Source organism: Lipophrys pholis, assembly GCF_963383615.2.
Source record: "Lipophrys pholis genome assembly, chromosome: 11".
Classification (NCBI taxonomy): Eukaryota; Metazoa; Chordata; class Actinopteri; order Blenniiformes; family Blenniidae; genus Lipophrys; species Lipophrys pholis.
In genome coordinates this window covers 21,769,223-21,792,527 of record NC_137631.1, presented here as the reverse complement: position 1 = coordinate 21,792,527, position 23,305 = coordinate 21,769,223, and the positions used below count along the sequence as shown (strand labels likewise).

Sequence of the window (23,305 nt, the reverse complement as noted above, 5' to 3'; positions counted from 1 at the left end):
AATCATTTTCTTTTACCCCAACATGTACAATTTTCCCTTCCTGTTATGATTGCATAAATTACTGAAAATGGCAAGTGTTCAAAGTATTTGATGTCATATCTAGCAATATCAACTTTTCATCAGATTCTGTGGGCCCCAACTTTGGAAGTCTCTTGACAAATCGTATAAATGTCTTCAAGCCTAATTGTTTAGTTATCTAGTCTCCTAATAGTATCCCACTGATTCTGAAATGTATGGTTTAGATGACTGTTTTTATTAACTTCATTGTTAGTTTTGTCTTCTTCTTGTCCTGTTCCTGGATTCTTTCTTTTGTTTTTTTTAATTCTCATCACGAGAATTATATATTGATGGGGAGGATTTTTTTTTTCACATAAGCTCTCCTGCACAGTTAGGTTTTATATATTACAGCTAATTGTGTATTTTTATATTGTTATTTGCTGCAATAATAGATTTTCTAACTACACACACACACACACACACACACACACACACACACACACACACACACACACACACACACACACACACACACACACACACACAATTGATCTAATAGAACATCGATGTGTCTGGGATCGATTTGGAGAACTCGAACTCGACATGTCGTTGCTCCACTAGTCAGGCCTGACAAGCGGGATCGTTGCTGTGTGTCTGGGTCCGTGCTTGCTGTCCACTCTGATGTGATTTCAGTCTTTCTCATAGTGTTATGAGGCACAGCTCCTAGGGAGTAAAAGCTTCAGAAGTGGGACTACTGAAGTATTGAAGTACTACTCTTTTTCTTCCCGACGCTTCGTTTCTCCGCCTGTTTTTCTCCCGCAGAGCATGCGGCAAAGCGAAGCTCCGGTCCTGCTACATCTCCTGAAATATGACCGACAGACAAAACAAAGACAAACCGAAGAAAAGATTATCGTTGTCCAAGAGTAAGAAAGGTGATGTTAAGCCGATCACGTCGTTTTTCCTCAGCCAGCCTCCCCCTCGGCTGGCCTGCCCCCTGTGCGGCGACTTCGTCCCAAGGTTCAAGATCAATGAGCACATTGATCTGCAGTGTCAGAAGTTTGAGCGAGGAAACATCTCTGCAGCCTCAGCAGGTAATAATGATGTGTCAAGCAGCCAGCTGTCACCCACAAGGAGTCCCCCTAAGTCCCCAGAGCTGGATGGAAAAGTGCAAGAAGAGGTCAGGGAGACCAAGACCAGTCCTTACTTTAAGAAGAAGAGCTTCCAGCGTCCGGATATACGCAGCAAGACCGTGGTCAGAACGGTTGATCTGGGAAGCCTTTCCTCCAAACTATCAAGACACGGTCAGAAAAAGAATCGGGCGGATGATAAAAGTGCAGCAACTTTTCCAGATGAGGAGACGAACCTATCAGGGACACTCGACAGCTCGCAGAAAGAAAATATGTCGATCCAGCCCTCAAAAGGCAAAAACGAAAATGTTCTGGTCAGTGCCTGCAGTGAAGACACTCCAACGTCGGTGGACGAGCCTTCAAGTTCAGGAAAAATACATGAGAGCAAAGTCAAAGCATCAAAATCAGACTTTCCTCCTAAACTGAACTCTGCTTCCTCCAAGCTTACGAAGAGAAAGAAGGAGACGTCTTCCACCGTTCTGTCTGCTTTCCCCAAGAAAGCAAAGTATGATGAGAACACTGAGGAACCAGAGGTTTTATCCTGCGACACCACAACTGACATAGACGAGTGTAATTCTGACCGACCTTCATCATCTACTTATGAGCCCCCTTTGAGCTCCGAGAAATTGCAAAAGAAAGATGCTGCGGCGATTAATAATGATCCAGAATTTGGTGGCGAGACCCCCACCAGTGACCAGAGCGCCCCCTCTCCATGGCTTCCCTACTACCTCCGTAACTTTCGGACCGTACTGCAGGCTGTGCTGGAGAACGAGGACGACCGGGAATTGTTCAACCAGGATGATATGGCATTCATAAAAGCGTTTGAGAAGTTGTCAGGTATTCTGTTTTATCACTCAGTAATTACCTTGACGCCAGTGAAGATGAGGCCTAATTGTTCGATGTGTTTCCTCTTTCAAAGTCATGGGGCAGAAGCTGTATGCCAGACTCTTCCAGAGGAAACTGAAATGGCTTCAAGTAAATAAGCTGGATTATGTGGAGATATGCAGTGATCTGGGACCTACGGCACAGGAGCTGGTTCAGGGCGGTTTTCTACAGACAGGTAAATCATCCCCAACTGTTTCTAACTGTTTTGAATTGACTTAACCTTTTTTTTTTTTTTTTTTTTTTTTAATAAAGATTCATTTTGTGTCAAAACTGTACACTATTCCAAACAAGTGTAATTTCTGTTGTTCTCTGTTCCGGCCCTCCTATTTTGTATTTGCACCTGACAGAGGCCGACCTGGAGGACCTCGGGGAGGCTCTGGATCTCCTGCCGGCTCCTGAACTTAAAGCTCTGGCTAAAACTTTCCATCTGGGAAACTCTGGGAGTCAAAAACAACAGCTGGTAGACGGGCTCCTCCGTCTCAGCAGGCAAAAGTCTCTCTTCTCTTGTGCTGCTGCTCAAAACAACATCGGACCCGTGATCCTGAAACGGTCAGAAAATCACTCACGTGTGTTTCCTTCATTCGTGCAGCGTACTCCAATTGTACTAATGATCTCAATGGCCTTTTCTTTAAAGGGCAAAGCAGCTGGCAGGTTCCTGTGTGCGTCTTTGTCGCGGTCCTCGGGCTGTCTTCTCGCGAGTCCTTCTGCTCTTCTCTCTGACGGACACCATGGACGAGGAGGAGACGGCCGCCGGAGGACAGAGTCAGCTCTACACCATCCTGTTGGTGAACTCGGGTCGTCTGGCCTTCCCAGACTACGCGGTGCAGCGTGGGGCCAAATTGTTCCAGGACAGAGAGGACCTTATCAGGTTTGGACTATGGAAAATATTATTAATGAGCTTTTTTGTGTTTTTATTCAAACATGCAGGGAACAATACCCGTGACCTTATTTTCATGGCATCAGGTATGAAGCTGCAATGCGAGCCCTGCAAGAGGTGACCTTAGCAATGCAAGGAGGTCAGTGGGAGGCGGCCCTGGAGCTTTACACTGCTGCCAAAAGGGACTGGCAGGAGCTGAGAACAAACCACGCCATTAGGTGATCTACCAATTTATGTTGGTTTCAGCCTCTCTATCTTTAAAAAGAAGATTTGATATACCTGATTTGTGATTTCATGTGTGCATTATATTTTCTTATATAGTCACCAGGAGGCGCTGCCTGTGTTCCTGCGCAGCTTCACTACCGGATGGGCTTACACTCGCATTTCATCTCGAGGGGTGGAGATTCTGCAGAGGTTACGTCGCTATGAGGTCTCAGAACTGACTTATCCACTGTTTCCGAACATTTTCAAGTTTTCATGAAGTTTGAGCATCACAAGTAGAGTTGTCACGGAGCAAGGTTTGTGTTGCAGGACGCAGTAGAGGAGCTGCGGTCTTTGCTGTTGCAGTCTGTTTACTGTATGGACAGTCGTGGGCGATGGTGGGACAGACTCGCGTTAAACCTTCACCAGCATCTCAAAAAACCAGAGCAAGTGAGTACCAGGATCTGTGTTTCTATTCGCCTCAAAAATGTTGTTATAACTTATTTCTATTCTCCACATTTGTCTCTGAACTGTCTGTTCATTACTTTTCACTCTGTGGTTCTTCTATTCCTTGTAGGCAATACAAGCAATCCGAGACGGACTGTTGGACCCCCTGGTCCGCACGGGACATAAACTTTCTCTCCATCAGCGAGCAGTTAGGATGAAGGAGTCTCCCAGCTGCAAGAAGTACCGCCTGCAACTCCGAGAGCTGCCTGCTCTTCAAGTCCAAGATGTCAAACATGTGACTTTTTTCCCGCTATGATTTCAATAAAATGTTGGACTTGTATGTTTGTGTCTATAAAACTAGACGTTTATGCTTTTGACTTCAGGTTACCATTCGAGGACAACTGTTTCCTCATGAAGGGGGCACGGGGAAATCCAGATTTCTGTTGCCATCACATGAAGAGGGAGAAGAGTGTGACCGCACCACTGTGATTTGCTCTGTGGAGGAGCTGTGTTTGGTGCATTACCGACAGCAAGGTTTCGACCAAGGTGACTTTCTCCGCTTCTCCCAGTAAATTATCTCAATATCCACCAATCACAAAATCAATAATGTTTTTGTTTGTTGCTGGGGTTTTATTTTTTTTATCAAACAGGGATCCATGGAGAGGGCTCAACATTCTCCACACTATTTGCTCTTCTGCTGTGGGACATCATTTTTATGGAGGGGATCCCAGATGTCTTCCGAAACCCATACCAGGTATCATGTCAGCTTGATGGAAGATTTGCTGTAATTTTGCAAAACTCTCTGAGATTAAGGTTTGTTTCTGCTCACAGACATGTCCACTGGATCTTCACACCGACCGCTTCTATGAGAACAGAAAGGAAGCCATTGTGTCTCGTGTGCGTTTACTCAGTGAGGCGTCTGGGGAAACGCTGAACAGCATGTTGGAAGAAGTTTGGAATTCCCAGGAGGGTAAAGTCTGTTCACTGGTCAACTGGGAGCGTTTTTCATCCCTCCAACAGGCACAGGTGTCTACTGTCACAAAGACGATATTGATATTCAGTGTTAACGTCATTGTCAAAATATGTGGCGCAGTTGTGGCACCAGCATGGCAACTAACCATCACATATGTACTTTGGTGTTTGCAGTCTCTGGTTGCTTGCCTTGGTGGAGAATTCTTAGGTGGAGTAATATCACGGATGGCTAAAGATTACAGACACTGTCGTGGAGGCTTGCCTGATCTTGTGGTGTGGAACACTTCAGACAACAGCTACAAGGTGCAATCATCTGCTCGCAAACCGTCCTGGCTCTTCAAAATGTTTGGATTTAGTCTGTTTTGTCTGACACATTCAGTTGTAGTGACATTTTGGAAAGTCTTTAGTTTTACGGATCTACATTCTTCTAACTTCAGGGTTTTAGACCAGAAAATGGGCACTTGTGGTCCTGCATAGATTTAATGTCTCCCTGCTTCAAGACGTCTTATTTTTATTAATGTGTCGTTGAAAAGTTTAGAAAAAGCCTGAGAAGAGCAACTTCTTACAAACAGATGTGTGGAATCAGAGACACGTTGAAACCTTACAAGACGTGGTCCCAAGTGCCCTCCTCTAGATAACTCCCGGAATGTCACGTTTAGGATTGTATCCAGTGTTTTTTTTGTGAATGTCTTTGTATCTGGAATATTTTAAGTGTGAAGCATTTCATGTGATTACAGCTGGTGGAGGTGAAGGGGCCTCGTGATCGCCTGTCCCAGAAACAGCAAATCTGGCTGGACGAGCTGCAGAAACTGGGCGCTGATGTGGAGGTGTGCCACGTGACGGACACTGGAGCCAGAGCAACTCGTCTGGAATGAACAGAATTGGACAAAATGATCATATGTTTCTGATCATTTGCCCGAGCTTGATCAAAATATTAATTTCAGCAGAGAGAGACTCTAGTTTCTCGAAACCAATATTCCTCCTCTTAATAAGCTGACATATCTCCCACATAATCTAAAACCCCGTTGCGTTCTGGTATAGGGAACATACTGTGCCGTGTGACTAGTGAAAGTCACTGCCTTCAACAAATAAAGGTGCATCTGGAGATTACCATCATCACAGAGACGTGTCAGGATCAGAAATAGCTTTCATGCAGATAATCACAGTTGATGCATGACAGGAAATGAATCCAACCACCACACACATTTGATGGTGTTTCCTTTTCTTTGGCAACACTGTATCTGAGGGATCTTGCGTTGCCAAGCAACCACAACTCTGATGTGGTTGGCTGCTTATAAATTGTGTGACACCTCTGTGAGGTTGTTATGCAATTAATGACTGTGATCATATACCGTACCTATAATTATACAGTTTTGCTGAAATATTCCACAGTGTGTGTGTGTGCTTGTGTGTGTGACTGAACGTTCAATTTAAAATTTCTCAACATGTAAGATAATTATTTCATTTTGACCATCAAATTTGGCAAAAGTAGAACAAAAATGTCTTAAGTGGTTTTTAGAGTTTTTGTATTACAGTACAGATTTCAATAAAAGTGATTTGTAAATGGAAGAGAAGTGATGGTGTTGAAATATTAGTGCCGATAGGTGTTTAGCGCGTGTCGCCTCATGGCGAGAATGTCTCAGGTTCCATGAGCTTTATTGTGTTGACTTAGTAGAGCTCACTCATGTCACCTCTCAAAGACAAGCACTCCAAGTAGAGTGGATACTCATGCAGAATGTAGAGTGGTGTCATGTTATTACTGATAACATGACGTGTACGTGTACTGACTGATGCTGAACGGAAACAGAAGCTTATCAAGGTCATGCAATGTACGGCTTTTTGTGTAAATTCTGAAGCACACCGTACTACTATTGGGTTATGTTTATCAGAATGAATTTTATGTAGCCAAGAATCAACAATTTGCAACATTCTTATAATGGTTTGAGTCCATATGACAAGATAGATTACAAGTACTTCAATAGGCCAACACACAGAAATTCACACTTCCACGAAGTTTCATAGTCACCGGTTAATACAAAACATGTGTTATAACTGGGAGAAAACTGGAATACACTCAGGAAAAATGTACACACCTATACGGGAAGCAGGCAAATCTACACAGAAAGCTTAAAGTCACTTTTTACAATATCGAGCCTTGTGCTTCAAATGCAACTTTTATTCTTGGTCATGTTTTCAAGGCAAGGCAAATTTAGTTTTACAGCACTATTAAGACAAGGCAATTTACCATGCTTTACAAGAAAATACAGGAAATATGTTAAAACAAAGAGATTAAGAAAGGCATGAAAAGGAGAATAAATAAAGTAAAAACTTTATAAGGACAAAGGTAAAATAATAAAAAATGAATAAGTCAAATGTATTATTTAATGGAAATAATGTTTTATGGCAGATTTAAAAGAAGTGCGTGTGTCAGGAGGTTTGTTCCACACAAGGAGCGTTAAGCCGCTTCACCTTGTTTTCTTCTGGCTCTAGTAAACTTCAGGATGACCTCAGGGGTCTTCGTGTTTTCATATTCTTTAACTAAACCTGAGATGTATTTTGGAGCAAGACCATTCAAAGTTTTATAGATCAGAATAAGAGGGTGTACTGGAGTGCATCAGGGAGAAGAAGTGATGTCTAAGGTGGGATGGGTCATTTCAGAACCGGCTGGTCTTCTTTTGCAGTTGGTCAGTGCAGATATGTTAAAAGCATGAGGCTGCTGCCACGTGATTGGCTGAATGGTGTAAGAACAGGTGAGTGAAATAGTATTAAAACCCTGCAGCTGACTGAACTGAAGTTTATTACTGACTTCTGTCCTGTTCTCTGGCGTGTCTCTGACGGGATCGACATGCCTCCATAGGTTTCCACCGGAGCCCAGCGCAGCGCTGTAATATATGCAGGCCGGGTCCATCATGGACGCGTCTGGGGGGGGGGGGGGGGGGGGGGGGGGGAATGCCAGGCGGCCGTGCGTCTGACGTCACGACGCAGGGGAGAGGAGGCGATGAGAGGAAGCTGCAATAAACACACAGGGCGTCTGCGCCTATCTAAGTAGGACAATAAAGTGAAAACGGCATCAATGCTCTAACAATGGATCTGTCACACCTGCTTCTCCTTAAAGTTTTCCTCTTCGCCTCCTTGCTGAACCCCACCCAAGGTGAGTGAGGCGTTTTGAGGGGAAACCCTCGGAGTTTGTGTTGAATCGGCGGAGCGGCGGCGGCTGGAGGAGCAGAAAGCCTGGTAGCCGCTAGCTAGCAGGAGGGATCAGCAGGGCCTGCTTGTTGTGAAGAGGACTGCACCCTTTTTGTCGGGTTACTTCAGACCGAGAAACGAACCCGGGCAGGAAAGCGGACGCGGATTGTCGCGCTGGGCTGAAATACGCCGACGTCGCTGCGTTATCCCCGCGTGTTGTCACCGTTTCATTGTCGCGGTTTGGCTCGGTTTTGTTGTTATCGTGCGAACAGCGCCGACAGCCATTGTTATGAGAAGATGGAGATGCCGACCGGGTAAACGGACCGTTAGCTCGCTGCTTAGCCGACACTTCCAGCCTCGAACGTCCGGTCGTGTGCGGGGGAAATAACGGAGATGAGTCGGTGGCATTTACAGTAGCCTGCGTGGAATCCCAAATGCTATACTGGGCAGATCTGCAGGCGTAATTTCGCTGGGTTGTTTTTTTTTTGTTTCTCTCCCTCACTGTCACTGATCAGCACTGTTTCCTCAAGATAAGATCCGATTTATCTAACACAAGTCTGGCTTGTTTATTGTGAAAACATCGCTTAAATCCCGCTATCATAGGGTGGGAATCCAAGTTGTTGTTTGCACATTGCAGTACTGACCTGTAATACACCTGTGAACCGATGCTTGGCTTTGACAACGAAACCAATCCGATTAAATCACCTATGTAAATAAATATACCCCAGTAAGTTCATATTTATATTTTACTTTTCTATTGAAATCATGCCAGCTTGTCAAAAGTGGCCATCACAACTTTTCCACAAATGGTTTAATTTGCGTGCTTCACCTGTATTTTTTTGTTTATCTCTTTCACAAAAATAGAATGACCACAAGTCATATCTTGTCTCACTTCTTTTTTTCTTTTCTTTTTTTTTTTACTGTGTGGTGAATATAAGATATTTCCGATGTACAGTCATGGCCTTCACTTCTCATAGTCACCTCAATGAAAAATTTAATGTCACAACCTAAATAATTTACGATGCACATGAACAGAGAAGTGGGTGAAGCCGGGGTTTACTTATCTGGCTTTGTTACACCGAATCCTGTAATTTCTGGCTCAGTACTCAGATATTACCTGTAACACAGCTCTAATTACATGTTTTACAAGAAAATGCTCTCTTTTGGTTTAAGGAAACGTGTGATGTTACAGTAGAGCCAATGTGCTCAGTGCACGTAGACAATCAAAGGAAATAAAGGTGGAGGTTGATGGTTTGAAGAGAGATAATATGTGGTCCAGAGATGGAGTTTGACAGATATGAAATGGGTAGAGATGCCGAAGAAATCTTTTTCCCTTCAAGCCCACCACCCACTCCTCTGGTGGTGCAGTAATTACACTGTGGTGGTGGGGGTTGTTGTGGTGCACGGCTCTAAAACTGGCACTTACTTGGCTTAAATAGATTTAATCGAATATTACAAACGCAGAACTCTGCTGACGGTTTCCATCCTCTTGCCAGTCAAATGTCTGCCAGATCGACAACTTTTTAGCACCTAGTTAAGTTTAACAAGAAAGAAGCCTCCGCTTTCATTACTAACTGTTGTTGTTTTTTTACACCTTGAAACTCAGGAAAAGTAGATGTTTTGGGGTTTTGGTTAACACAGCTGATGTAACGGACTCATTGTGATACCAAGGATGGAACTTTTCCCCATCATCTGACACTATCAATTGATCTTTTTTTTCTAATTAATAAGCTAATATCAATAATACGATTTGGTAAGCCAAATTACACACGACGCAGCCTAAAGCACACGGTTACTGTGTCTGTTTATCACTTATCAATTTTATTAGTACACCAATATTTCTTATCTTTGTGTCTGTCTATTTCTGGATGTGTCTAATTATTTACATTTGTGTGTGTTTTTTTTTTTTTTTTTTTAGTGTGTTTAACTTCATTAGTTTAAATGTTGCTTTCCGGGGGATTCTTTCCCATATATATCTTTTTTTTTCATTTTCATCTTTGAGAAAAAAAAGGACTATTGTTGGGTTGAAACTGTTAATTATTTAGTTAAGAGACACATTTTTATGACAGAATTTTTTGTGATTGTAATAGAGAGATGAATAGATCAGAACTATTAAACGGGCTTTTGCGCAAAAAACGTAAGTGTAACAACAGTTGCAGAACATATATGAAAACTAACTAACTTGGAAATCCAAAGCATCTAACTAGCAGCAGAGTTTTCATGTCTATGGATCTAACCAGCTGTTAATTACTATAACATGTGATAAATATAAGGGAATCTGGCAACTATACAATACTATCTGACTTAAGACTGAATGTGTGGCATGAGAGTTTTATCTGGATGGATGTTTAATTTCTTTTTCAAGTTCTATCCGTATGTTTGTCAATTTTCATTCTTTTCTGTTGTTTTGATTGTTGGAAGAAGAGCAGAGAATTTAAATCTACTTTCGGATCAATAAAGTCCAAAGCAAGGATGTTTTTGAAGGGCTTACAGTGATTGTGTTACACACGCACGCACACACACACACACACACCCTCAATCAAATGACAGAAATATTGGCTGCTCACACCTAATGTGACACCTTGGCATTGTCATTTAACAAGTGTTCCTCTGTTCTTGTCACGCAGGGCATTATCGGAATCCCCTGAACAAGTACATCCGTCACTATGAGGGCCTCTCGTACAGCACGGAGGTGGTGCACAGCAACCATCAGAGGGCCAAGAGGGCCCTTTCTCATGAAGACAATTTCCTTCATTTAGATTTTCATGCCCATGGAAGGTTTGTGCTCTTATTTTATTTGAACTGATATCAAGTGAAAGTCAAAATGTTTCCATGTGTCCTCATGCACATACCAGACTGTTTGGTGGTAATTGATGAGAAAAGGTGTTTGGTTTCATCATGTTAGAGCCACAGTGAAGAAGGATTAATCATTGGTTTCTCTCCAGTGGGTTTTCCAGCTGATTCATTGATGACATTTGAGCAATTGATTGTTTGAGCTGTTTTTCGGTGCACTGTAGATTGGTTTCTTTTCTTTTCCTTATGTCATTGTGTGCTGGGGCTTATTTCCTGGACAAAATGGTCTTTTCTAAGCCACAGTTTTGAGCGCGACGCCATTTCTTTGAGCTCTTTGGTTATATTTTCAATACTAGACAATCAATGCAAAATCAGTTAAATAATTGACACACTGGTGTGGGAGTTGTTTTGATTTCCTGCCACAATCTTATTGCAAGTGAAACGGAAAAGCGTGAATCTCTGTATATTGGTGAGTTCTGTGAGGGATCAGGTGTTTCAGTCCACATGCTACCTGAACTGACTGAGAACGTCCTCTGAGCACCGAAGATGGATGGGAACATGGAGTCCTTGTCAAGGCTCTTCAGCCAGTATTTTGAAGAGGTGGTGTTGTTTGATGGAAAGTGTCTCCGCTCTCAGTGACAAAGTCACGACCATCTGGCTGAGATCTTGGCAAAAGGCTGTTTATCGTCCTACTTGTCACGGGGCCCGCTGTTCCTAAACAGGGAAGAGAGTGATAAGAGCTCTGCAAGCAAACCCACGAGTGGAAGACGTCTTGTTCTCTGAAAAGCAGAAATGTGCCTGCTTCATTTCCTTATGAAGTCGGGACTGGGGTTGCCACTTCACTTCCTGGTCCACACGCCATCGAGCTTTTCTTCTTCTGATATCAGCAAAATGTCTCGGGTTTGTCAAGAGGTTTTTATGCACTGAAAACGTGAATAGTTTTCATTTACCATCAACATTAGTATTTTAAAGTGACCAGGCTTCCTTTTAAAACTGCGTGGGTTCTCTTTGGTTACTCTTCCACGCAGTAATTCAAGGTGTTGCAGACCTTTTGTTTACCCATCTTGGGGATCGATCCAGATTTCTCGTGGATTTAATCAGACTCATTTGCTTTCATCTCTTCATGCAGTCTCTGACTGACTCCATGATGCTGAGATCCGGGCTCGGTTGAGGCGAGGCCATCTGTTGCAGGACTTCGTCTTCAGTTTTTAGATAGTCTTTCATGACTGGTTGTATTTTTAAAGCTCATTGTCATCCAGCAGAATGGATTTGGCATCAATCAGACGCCTCTCTGATGGGTTTGCACGCTACATTTTCCTGAAACAGTTGATGTTTCACTGCTTGCTGGTGCTGGGTCTTAGCATGTTTTCAGATTGATTTTTTTTTAAAAAAAAAATTTTTTTTTTTTTTGACGTCTTGTGTTTTTTTCTGAAGGGATTATGTCTCAGAAAACAGCAGTGATTCAAAAAGCATTGACCGCTTGGATTGGGTTTTCCATCAAATCATCGTGCTTTTTTTTACAGACTTGAGTTTTCTAATAGTTAATCTTTCTGCCGTGCACAGAAATGAGAGAGAAGTAACTTACGCACAATAAAAGTATACAATAAGGACATTGTGTAGGTGTTAAATGAAACCCTAGGTGAACTGGAACATCTTTGTTTCCCTGCAGTTTGTTTGATGAACAAGAAACAGCATTGTTTCAGGCTGTCCTGATTCTCTGTTCACTCTCTTACAAAATAGCAGTAGTTCTTCCCTTTGCTACAGAAAACAGCTGAGAGGTTTTCTCTCTGCCGGTGCTCCTGCTTCATTCCCTTTCCCTTAATCATTTGCATTTTCCCTTCACTGCAGATGCAGGATGAATATTACTTACTTCCAAAAGTCTTGAATCTATAGACACCCACTTAAAATCCTGTGTCTGACAAGTTGCTGTGTGTGACTTTCCTTTCAGGCATTTTAATTTACGAATGAAGAGGGACACCACCTTGTTCACCCCAGATTTGAAGGTGGATGTTTCAGGAGAAGAGATTCCTTTTGATACCTCGCATATCTACACTGGAGAAATCTATGGTAACCCTTTATTTTAATTCTGCTCCTCCTAATGTGTGACTGCAGTGCTGCAGTCCAGGAGATTTCACGGGAAGCTTCTTTTTTCTTTTTTTTTTTGTGGGGTATGTGTGACTGCTCTAACAGACATATATGTGTGTAATTTGAATTTCCAGGTGAGAAGGGTACCCTGACTCACGGCTCCATCGTAGATGGTAGATTTGAAGGCTTCATTCAGAGCTACCATGGCAATTACTATGTGGAGCCTACCGAGAGATACCTGGAGGGCAAAAACGTGCCCTTCCACTCTGTCATCTACCACGAAGACGACATACGTGAGTCTCAAGCAACTTCAGCCTGATGGGTTTTGTTTGTTGTTTCTTTTCCTTGTAATCATCATGTATGAGTAATTGGATACACGCCTATGCAAATGCATGACTGGGAAAGTGTAAGGTGAGGGATGCTGAGCTGTTGGAGGCAGCCTGGTGTGATTCCCCCTCAGGAGCAGAGACACCCGGGGTGCTCATTAGCTGAGTAACCCAATCTTGCTCTTGGGCTGCCGGCTCATTTATGCAGTCTTTACAATGTTGGTACTATTAGTGAGCACAGAGTACACTTCGCTACTCCCAACACCCACAATTTCAAATCATCTGTGTACACATAGCATGAGGCTGAGGGGCAAATTAAACTGAATTGTGAGAGGAATCGCTAATGAGAGCGACGGAAAGGTAGCGGCTCACAGCAAAGCTAGGCTCAAGTGGCGTGTAAGTACATCCATTAGCTGATCATGAATAGTGCCACAAATAGAGTGACTCAGGGGGTTAAGTAGCTAACATTGTCTCCCATAATCCTAACAGTGTTGTGTCTGCCTCTCTCGCTCAGACTACCCGCACAAGTACGGCCCAGAGGGAGGCTGCGCCGACAGCTCCGTGTTTGAAAGGATGAAGAAGTATCAGGCTTCGGCTATGGAGGAGCCATCCAAGGTGAACTTCCCCTCACACCACCACAAACCTTAATCGGGATTAGCAAAGAGATCTAACTAATATCTTCAAATTTCTCCTTCTCAGTGAGGGTCAGACATTCCTGTGGGGTTCTCTGTATGATTTTTTTTGTCTGAAATTCCAAACCTAGAACGTCCAATAAATGGCAGCACATGACTAATTTAACCCTTTTATTCCATTCCTGTCGCTACTGACAGGATCTGGCATGAGTAATTCTGCCAGACGTTACTCCGAGACCAGTTGATATATCTAGAAACATAAAAAAAACCAGACCAGAAAGCTAAGACATGAAGCTGTGGGGACATATATACACACTCGTCATTACAGTACCCCACAGGACTTCTGCAGTACAATCAGATTACACATGAGATTTACCAGCAGGCCATACCATCAAAGATACACAGTATCCAGACTTTCCAGAACCGAATGTTGCAACTATCATGTTTTCAAACTGTATAATACTAAGAAAATAAAAAACAAATAATGTTTTTCTGGACAAATTCTTTAGTCGGGCTTCATACATTGTTTGTGTCTTTTCAATTTTTTACCCCAAAAGTAAATTTTTTAGTATTTTTGTTCTTTAAGAAAAAACTGTTTCTTTCTGGCACCAGTATATTTTGCTGGTGCGACATGCAGTGCTTTGCTAAAGTTTGAGGCTAGTGTGGAGGAGGAAGCTGCACGGGTTCTTTCCAAAAGGTTAATGGTTTATTTCTATCGCTTTATGCAAATCGCAGAGTGAATTAGCGAGAGAGAAATCAGTGTTTGGTGTGACCACCCTCTATCTCTTCTTTGCAGCACACAGTTTTTGAAGCAACTTGCATAGAGGTTATTTTAAAACATCTCGGGGAACTGAGCACAAATCTTCTGTGGATACAATCTGTTTCAGATCCTCTGGTTCAGATCCAGGCTTGATTATGTTGAGATCAGGGCTCTATGAGTGCCACATCATCATTTTTCGGACTGCTAGTTTCTTAACATATAGGAAATAGTTCTTAATAAACACTTGGGGTTTGTTTTTGGGTCCAATCAGAAAATGTGTGCACTACATTGATAGGGAGCATTGTATTACTGTATAAGCCTTAAACTTAGCAGAAAAACATTTGTTTAAGCAAAAATCTAACTCGGATTATCTTGATTCCATACATGATGTCAGCATTTAGCAGTTGTTTGGCTGAAATGAAGAAAAAAATAACCAAAACATTCCTGTATGATATTGAAAGTGTTAGTAGGTGTATCCCTCTGCAGAAATTCAATTCACAAACATACTGCTGCTAAAAACATTATTTATTTACTGGTCATTTCACTGGAAATGGTGGATGTGGTATATGTTTTATTTAACCGTCCATTGCCTGCTCTGCTCCACCAGGAGCTCCACACGGAGGCGGGCTTTAATGAGCCGGTGCTGCTGAGGAGGAAGAGGATGGCCCAGGTGGAGAAAAACACCTGTCAGCTTTTCATCCAGACGGACCACCTCTTCTACAAGTACTACAAGACGAGAGAGGCCGTCATCGCTCAGGTACACAATGGCGACTCGCTTGACACACGCTGTGCTAATGCTAAAATGTGCTGAAGAAAAGATTTTTTTATTTTTTTTAAACCCAAAGAAACGGTTAAGTGCAGTGTACACCGGCTAAAGACTGTTGGAGTCAAAACAGCGTTTATACAGTGGAAGCTGAGAGTCATAACACCTTCAGCAGAACAGTTTGAAATGGAAATCTCTGCAAATGCACACTCACTATAGAATTTCTATGAAAATATCATTTCCATGGAAGCGTGATATTTTTGGCACTCCCAATTTGGCTTTAAACAACAACATCAATGCCCTCCTGTCTGATCACTGCACTCCCCCGCGGTGGGATCAGCTCGGCCTGTGATGAACAGCAGTATTTATGGACCCGGCGCATATAGACGCTAGAAAGAGACGTCAGAAATAACCGCTTTGAATTTCCTTACTTATTGTTGTTCAGAGTTATTATAGCAGAGAGAATGAATATGTATTTTGTGATTGTTCTTCTGGGCCAGTGGTTCTGTGTAGCTGAAGGCGGTAATGTGAAGCAGTAGTGGCGAGAGTGAGCGCAGTCGTTCCTCATCATTTAACGTCAATATGCACCTATACTCAGGTTCAAGTCATAAAACGACTGCGTGGTTGTGCAACGACTACCTGTTTTTTCTTGTTTATATCGGTACTTGATTCAAATGTTTTGTTATTGTTATAAGCTCTTTTCATAAACTGGGTGTTTGAGTTATTCTCCAAAACCCAAACTGAGGCTTTATCCTATGTCTTACTTATTTAGATCTCAAGTCACGTCAAGGCTATCGATGCCATCTATCAGGGCACGGACTTCATGGGCATTCGCAACATCAGCTTCATGGTTAAGAGGATTCGGGTGAGTCATTGCTCATTATCCTGCTCGTAACTTTCTACATTTTAGAAATGCTTCCTTCCTTACTTTCCTCATCCTCATCCTCATCTTCATCCTCCTGCTCAGATCAACACCACCAATGATGAGAGGGACCGGTCCAACCCATTCCGCTTTGCCAACATCGGAGTGGAGAAGTTCCTGGAGCTGAACTCGGAGCAGAACCATGACGACTATTGCCTGGCCTACGTTTTCACAGACCGAGACTTTGATGATGGCGTGCTGGGCTTGGCCTGGGTGGGAGCCCCCTCAGGTACTCAAAGTTTCAAACTCTTTTCTGACTATATAGGCCACAACCTCAAACATTATTGTATTCAGACGTCATTATTCTCGAGGAATGACATTCAGCTTAAAAGTTCAATAAGATTTTGCATGTACAGATGTTTTGGTGTACGTTGGTGGAATTAGAAATGCTTTACACAAGTGATCTGATAAAACCAGGAGGGACAAGTGGACTATATAGGAATAAAGAAAATACATTTTTAACATGTAATGAGTGAATATAAAAATTTGAACAACAACAAAAAGAGAAATTTGGTCTGATAAAACTGAATATAAGAGAAAATATATATATTTTTTTTAATAAAGTTTTGCTGGGAGTAGTAACACAATAAAATAGCCTATACATTATGTCACAATTAGAAGAAACAAATTTATATACCTTTTTACAATAAAAGCCAAACTAAAGAGAGAAATGTTGTTGTTGTTTTTTTTTTATCATGCTGTTGTGTATGCCTTCTGCCAGCAATACCTAATAAGTTTTGAATTCAGCGTTGATAAATAGTCTTTTTCAGTTGGGCGTTAGGCCATCAATACACTGTTTGAGTAATTGTCATGAAATGAGTCATATTCACACTCGTTAATGAGCCAAATCCTTCAAGGGTCGTAGCCGTTCTTTGAAAGAAAACTCTTTCCAACTTGTGCTTTTGGTTCGCAGGGAGCTCTGGAGGCATCTGTGAAAAAAGCAAGCTGTACTCAGACGGAAAAAAGAAGTCTCTCAACACTGGTATAATCACTGTACAGAACTATGCCTCCCACGTACCTCCGAAAGTCTCCCATATCACTTTCGCACATGAAGTGGGACACAACTTTGGCTCCCCGGTGAGTGTCTTAGATGTTCCACATTTACGCTTGGTGAGAAGGAATTTATTAGACCCCGCGTGCTTTATCTTTTCCTCTTTTAACCCCTGATGTTTTGGTGGGTTTTTTTCTGTTTCTTTCTTGCTGCCAGCATGACTCTGGATCTGAATGCACCCCAGGAGAATCCAAAAGCCAAGACAAGAAGGAGAAGGGCAATTATATCATGTATGCAAGAGCCACATCGGGAGACAAGCTCAACAACAACAAGTTCTCCATCTGTAGCGTTCGCAACATCAGCCAAGTGCTGGAGAAGAAAAGGAGCAACTGTTTTGTTGGTGGGTTTTATTGTTTTTGTTGTGGATGGATCATTTTCATCCCAGGCTTAAGTTTGAAACATCTGCGTCAGCGTTTCCTGTGATATCAGGAGTGAAAATTTAAAAAATACTAAAGTCAGTGAACAGCTAGGAAGAGCTTTGAAAGCAGTTTTGACTTTACTTTGGCATTATAATACCTGATTATGTTTGACAGCTTGTAAATTCTTATTTTCAACATTGTTTTATTCCAATGCAAATCTGACACTTGACAAAACTTTTCAGTCAGTAGCTTTAGAGAAGCTATTCTTTTCTTCGACATATGTCTCACCATTAGAATCAGTTCTGTGCACAATGTTCTGTAATTCATCAGAAACCAGCATAGGTTTCCAAAATACATCCCACTGCCTGATATTTCTGCTTGTTCACAACAAACTTGACTGTTTTTGCATTAGGTTTTCAGTGAAATACTTTTCATAACAAATATTGGATTTCTTGTTGTTGAAGAACTAGAAAACTAAAGAAAAGTAGGACTAAAACTTCCAGTTTATTGGAACTAGACTCTTAAAGGTCTTATTTTTCAAGATCCAAAGTGCATGTCTTAATCTCATGGCTCATGTATTTAGACAAGTTTAATTCCCCTCTTGGTGCTGGATAATTTAAGGTCAAAGTACTGCAGATTGCCTCTTTCTTAGCTAGAAGTGTGTTTTTTATTCTCGTGTGAAGTTTATTTTATATTCCCTAAGAGGTAGAAGAGTTTTGATTAAGTTCTATTTCCCATCAAATTGTATCCATCATATCAGGATAGATAATGTAATGAATGTTGCACCATATGATTAACTTCAGACTATTGCAGTACAATCACTTTCTGTTGCTAAAGACAGCTGTGCTTCCCTCTTGCTCTGCATGTGGCACAATAGAGCCCCTAACTTTATTTTCCCATGAAACAGAATCTGGCCAGCCAATCTGTGGTAACGGCCTGGTGGAGCCTGGAGAGGAGTGTGACTGTGGCTACAGCGATCAATGCAGGGACCAGTGCTGCTACGACGCCAACCAGCCCGATAACAAGAAGTGCAAATTAAAGCCCAACAAAGTCTGCAGGTAGATGAAAATGTTGTTCTTCTGCTTGTGTCTCTTGTGGCGTTTGGAGGTTCCAGAATGTGGATTGGTGGAAGTCCTCGCCTCAACTCTTTCCTTTCTCCCTCTAGTCCCAGCCAGGGTCCGTGCTGCACCCCCGAGTGCTCCTACAAGGGGCGAAACGAGAAGTGCCGAGAGGAGTCGGAGTGCGCTCACCAGGGCATGTGTAACGGCGTCAGCCCGCAGTGCCCCACATCCGAACCCAAGGCCAACTTCACCGCCTGCCACGGAGAAACCCAAGTCTGCCTCAACGGGGTGAGTGTGTGAAGACGTCCACACCTGGTGGTCATAGCGGCTTCGTGTCCCCCCCCGGTCGGTGTCTGATCCGTCCCGTGCTCACGCCTCCTCCCCTGCAGGGCTGCTCCGGCTCCATCTGCGAGAAGTACGGGCTTGAGGCGTGTACCTGTGCCAGCCAAGACGGCAAGGATGAGACTGAGCTGTGCCACGTGTGCTGCATGGAGAAAAGTGAGTCATTCACCTCCCCTTTTTCAATTGAGTTTATTATTAACAGCGTGCACTGGAGACTCTGGCCTTTTTTTTATTGGAACTGTGTTGACTATTTGCCACGCTTTGTGTCTGCAGTGAATCCCAACACGTGCAGCAGCACCGGTTCAGAGCGCCTGGCTCGATTCTTCAATAAGAAAGTGACCACGCTGCCCGCCGGCTCACCTTGCAATGATTTTAAGGGCTACTGCGACGTGTTCATGAAGTGCAGACTCGTGGATGCAGACGGACCGCTCGCCAGGCTAAAGAAGGCCATCTTCAACCCAGAGCTCTATGAAAACATTGCGGAGTGGATCGTGGTACGTGTCGACTCCTTCAATGTGTTCAGCAAGTTTTTAATCTACTAGTTTTTGTCCAGACTGTTTGTTGACTTGTGCTTAATTTTCCGTCCAGGCACATTGGTGGGCAGTGCTATTGATGGGTATTGCCCTCATCATGCTCATGGCGGGTTTTATTAAGATTTGTAGCGTGCACACACCGAGCAGTAACCCCAAACTGCCCCCACCCAAACCCCTTCCAGGTGAGTCCAGGAACATTTAACTGGAAGTGACATCCTCATACAGAATGAAATGCATCAATGCACCTAATTGGCACATCGTTCCCTTTGAAACACAAACTCACTCACCAGTGTGTGTAATTAGGAACAATGTCCTTCAATGCAGGAGTTGTTGTTGTTTTTTTACATCTCATATGAAATTTATGGCTCCAGATGCTTTAAAAGAAATGTGGTACAGAGATTACCAAACTCAGGAATCATTATTTTTTTAATTATGATTTGACTGATTATGCTGCATGAAAATATTTGACCCACAACTGCATGAAAGCAGTAAATAGATTGCTGAAGAGTGTCTATAAAGAAGTAGGTACTTTATATGTTGGTGCTCTATTAGTTTTCCTACTTACTGCCCATGTAGGACAATACCTGATATCACATGACAGAAGGTCAGATATGGAGTTTCTCAGGGTTCACAAGTGGAGCGCTTTTGTCACAATATCAAACCTTGAAGGATCAAATCAACAAAACCAAAAAAGTTAGAACGAACATTCCTACCGTTGCCGCTCCAAGCCCCGTGCTCAGGTAACCCGTCTTTCCTCTTCCAGGTACTCTGAAGCGACGACGAGCACAGCAGCACGCCAACTCCCAGGTGCAGCACCAGTCCCAGCACCAGCACGGCCACGCCGGCCATGCCGGCCAGCGGCAAGCCCAGAGGCAGCCTCAGCGACAGGCGCAGCCCCAGAGGCACCACCGCCAGCCCAGAGAGAACTATCAGATGGGCCAGATGAGACGCTGAGCCCCTGCACCCACACCCCTCCCCCCCAATGCCTTGGCTCCTCCTTGTGCCTACAGTGGGAAACAAAAGCGTCACTCCATCCAAAGAAAAGCCTGACATGGTTGTTAGTCATCATCATATCCACCATCGACAGACAAAACAGACACGTGAACAAGAGAAAACACTAATCTAGCAACTCGATTGGCTCTTTGTGGAGTGGACTCGACCATCAGCCATTTCCAATGCAGTGCGATCAAGCATCTTTTTCCATCTTACTTTTTTTTTCTTCTTTCTTTCTTTCTTTCTTTCTTTCTTTTTTAAGGAGTGCCAAGGAGTTAAGGAACCATGTGTAGCTTTAGTACATTCTGTGATGTGTTTTTTTGTTTTATTGCAATGTCTTCTTGAGTGAAAAGCCCGTGGCTGCTGGTGAATTGTTCCGTGCTATTTTTTTTTTTTCTTTTCTCTTCTCTTTTTTTTCGCCATCCTAGCCAGGAATGAGAGACACTCGGTGGGGATTTGCGGCACTTTTGTGATTTACACATGTCAAACGGCAAAAGACACAGGCTCCGGTCTCTCATGCAGACAGTTCTCTGCATGTACCTGTAAATACTTAGTGTATCATAAGTGAAAACAAACTATTTCTTCTACTGTAAATGTGTAATTCTTCACTTTTTTTCCTTTTGATCTTTTCTTTTTTTTTTTTATTATTCTTTTTTTTTGGTTAGTGCTCTCAGGATTCTTAACACATAAATGAAGGAATGATGGTTGTGACGAGCTCCTTTGGACGATGCTGATGAGGATTCGACGCCATCGGGTTCTTCTGGCGGTCCAATCAGGTGGATCTCTCTCACTTTCGATAGATTGCTTGACTTTTGATTTTGAACTACAAGGTCGCCATATCCCACTTCTTAGGCCTTCTCGGTTCAAGCTCCCTTTTTCCATCTTTTTTTTTTTTTTTCCTTCGTCAATTTGCTTTGCTGTGTATCAACCTAGATGAGGTATTGTTGCAGGAACAGAAAAAGGGAGGATCACCTAGTTTGGTACAACATTTTCTGTCTTTTACTGATTTTCCTTTTTGATAATGAAGAATGAATAACCACTAACTGAAGCTGATGATGAGTCTACCTGTTAAGCTATGAAGACAAGGGAAAGTGTGGGCTGCGGTGGTTAAGTGTAGAAGTGAGAGTGTATCATGTTACAGAGTTAGTTTACATGAGTGTGGAAATACATTTTTAAAAATGACTAAAAAAAAGAAAATGTAAGATTAAATCATTCTATTATTCTTCAGATAGCAAAACTAAGAACTTTTCAATGTGGGCATGCAGACACATTTATTAAATGTGACTATTAATTGACCAAGGTCTGTAATATTTGTATGTCACTCAACACTTCTTTTACTTTGACAGCTATTAATGTTTGTCTTGAAGCGGCCGGAGAGAGCAGTATAACGCGGCAGTATAGTCACATTGGTCACTAACACGTTCCTCTGTGTGTGTTCACCACTTCCACAGGAGACAAGCAGCTGTTTGATTGGTTTTTGTTTCAACCATTTCAATAAACCAGCAGTTCTCTTCCTGGTCAGATCTCATCATGGACTTGAATCCCCTTAAGAGCTCATGAGCACAGGCCTCAGTCTGAGTTTACATCAGCGTGCCATAACACCCCCCAAATGCTGATCGTTGCGCGAGTTTTCATGAAACGCAGGAAGCACCTGGAGGGTTTCTGAAGCCACTTTAAATGAATGGAAGGAAGGAGATTGTGATTGTTTTGTTTGTGTTTGTTTTTCGTCTGTGGGATTGTTTGACCTCAGGTGTTCCTCCTTTGGCTACAAGAAACAAACAAAACAAAAAGGGCATTTTTTTTTTTAAAACACCACAACACTAACGGAGAGGTAATATGACCACGGCATATTGTGCAAAACCCTGTGAGTTATTTGCTGTGCAAACGTTTTTTTCACTACTTTTGCATGAGGGTGAAAAGTGTTGCACCAACATCGAGGCACAATCGGCGTCATTACGTGTTGTGCAAAGAGGTTTTTATCTGTGCTCTCACTTTATGTTCTCCTCGCATTGTTACTTTTAAATGCATGCAGTAATAATCACAGCTTGTATCTTAAACAACACTGTCCTGATGGTCGTAATAATCACATGTGCTCTGGAGGGGACGGGGAAGAAGAAGGAAAAGAAAAAAAATCACGCGTCACACTTTATTTCACACGGCGGATGAATCGGGCGGGTCGGCAGTCGATAGAACTTCTCATGTCTGTACAAAACGGAGCTCTTTTTAAAATTCATCTCCCGGGCCTGCGTCACACCCGCCAGGCTCGGAGAGTCTTACCTGTAAACTTGTACAGTACTTCGGAAAAAAAAACAAAAAAAAAAACAATTTGCATTTCATTTGAAAATGGAGAAATTACATTTTGATACATCTGTTTGATTTTTTTGTATTCTAATTCCAGAGTAAGTTGTTCAAAGATGTTCATATGTGACAAACTTTCCTCTCTTCTAAGTTATTTATGTTCTTATATGTGCTAGTTGAACTGGAGTTTGCTTCTGATACTTATTTTTTATTTTAATTTTTTTCCCACCAACATCAATGATTAAAAACAACTCGGTGTGATGGAGTCAATGTTACATTCTCATTTTTGTCTTTGTTCCCCTGTGGCATGGTTTGGGTAGACGAGCAGAAGAATAATGCCTGTAAATTTACTTTCTTTTTAATTTCGTAGTCAATGTAAAGTTTTTAGATAAACGTGCACTGAAAATGTCCAAATTGAGTTGAAATGTCGTAGGTGATGTAGGCCGAAAGAACACAAGATTAAAAAGTAATACTACTGTCTGATTTTAATGTTCACTGTGTTTTATACAGTATCGGAAATTTTTGTTCACTTTGAACATTTTTACTAAAAAAAAAAAAGGAAAAAAAAGATTTCAAATTGTATTGTGCAAAGAGATGTAATTTTTGGAGTACTTGAACTGCATTAATTAAAAGACTCGTTCAAAATAAAATAGCCCCCTGTTTACTGTCTGTAATGTGTGCGCTCTTTGGCTTTT

General features: G+C 42.3%; 2 protein-coding genes across 2 annotated transcripts; both read left to right on the top strand.

Moving 5' to 3' along the window:
* Nucleotides 1-624: 624 nt before the first annotated feature.
* On the top strand, nucleotides 625-6,078 carry fan1 (FANCD2 and FANCI associated nuclease 1). Its single transcript, XM_080476045.1, has 13 exons — nucleotides 625-1,961; nucleotides 2,044-2,184; nucleotides 2,357-2,558; nucleotides 2,644-2,877; nucleotides 2,973-3,104; nucleotides 3,208-3,316; nucleotides 3,418-3,537; nucleotides 3,665-3,829; nucleotides 3,918-4,080; nucleotides 4,185-4,288; nucleotides 4,366-4,560; nucleotides 4,681-4,809; nucleotides 5,244-6,078. The coding sequence occupies exons 1-13, from the start codon at nucleotides 866-868 to the stop codon at nucleotides 5,379-5,381; spliced, it is 2,928 nt and encodes a 975-aa protein (XP_080332171.1). The 5' UTR covers nucleotides 625-865; the 3' UTR covers nucleotides 5,382-6,078.
* A 1,409-nt stretch (nucleotides 6,079-7,487) lies between these two features.
* On the top strand, nucleotides 7,488-22,613 carry LOC308117002 (disintegrin and metalloproteinase domain-containing protein 10-like). The gene is made up of 16 exons (XM_080475583.1): nucleotides 7,488-7,657; nucleotides 10,320-10,470; nucleotides 12,434-12,552; nucleotides 12,705-12,863; nucleotides 13,411-13,511; nucleotides 14,896-15,045; nucleotides 15,824-15,916; nucleotides 16,019-16,202; nucleotides 16,887-17,050; nucleotides 17,181-17,364; nucleotides 18,291-18,441; nucleotides 18,549-18,732; nucleotides 18,834-18,942; nucleotides 19,060-19,280; nucleotides 19,375-19,501; nucleotides 20,083-22,613. Exons 1-16 carry the CDS (start codon nucleotides 7,591-7,593, stop codon nucleotides 20,271-20,273), a joined length of 2,355 nt encoding a protein of 784 aa, XP_080331709.1. The 5' UTR covers nucleotides 7,488-7,590; the 3' UTR covers nucleotides 20,274-22,613.
* Nucleotides 22,614-23,305: the final 692 nt, after the last annotated feature.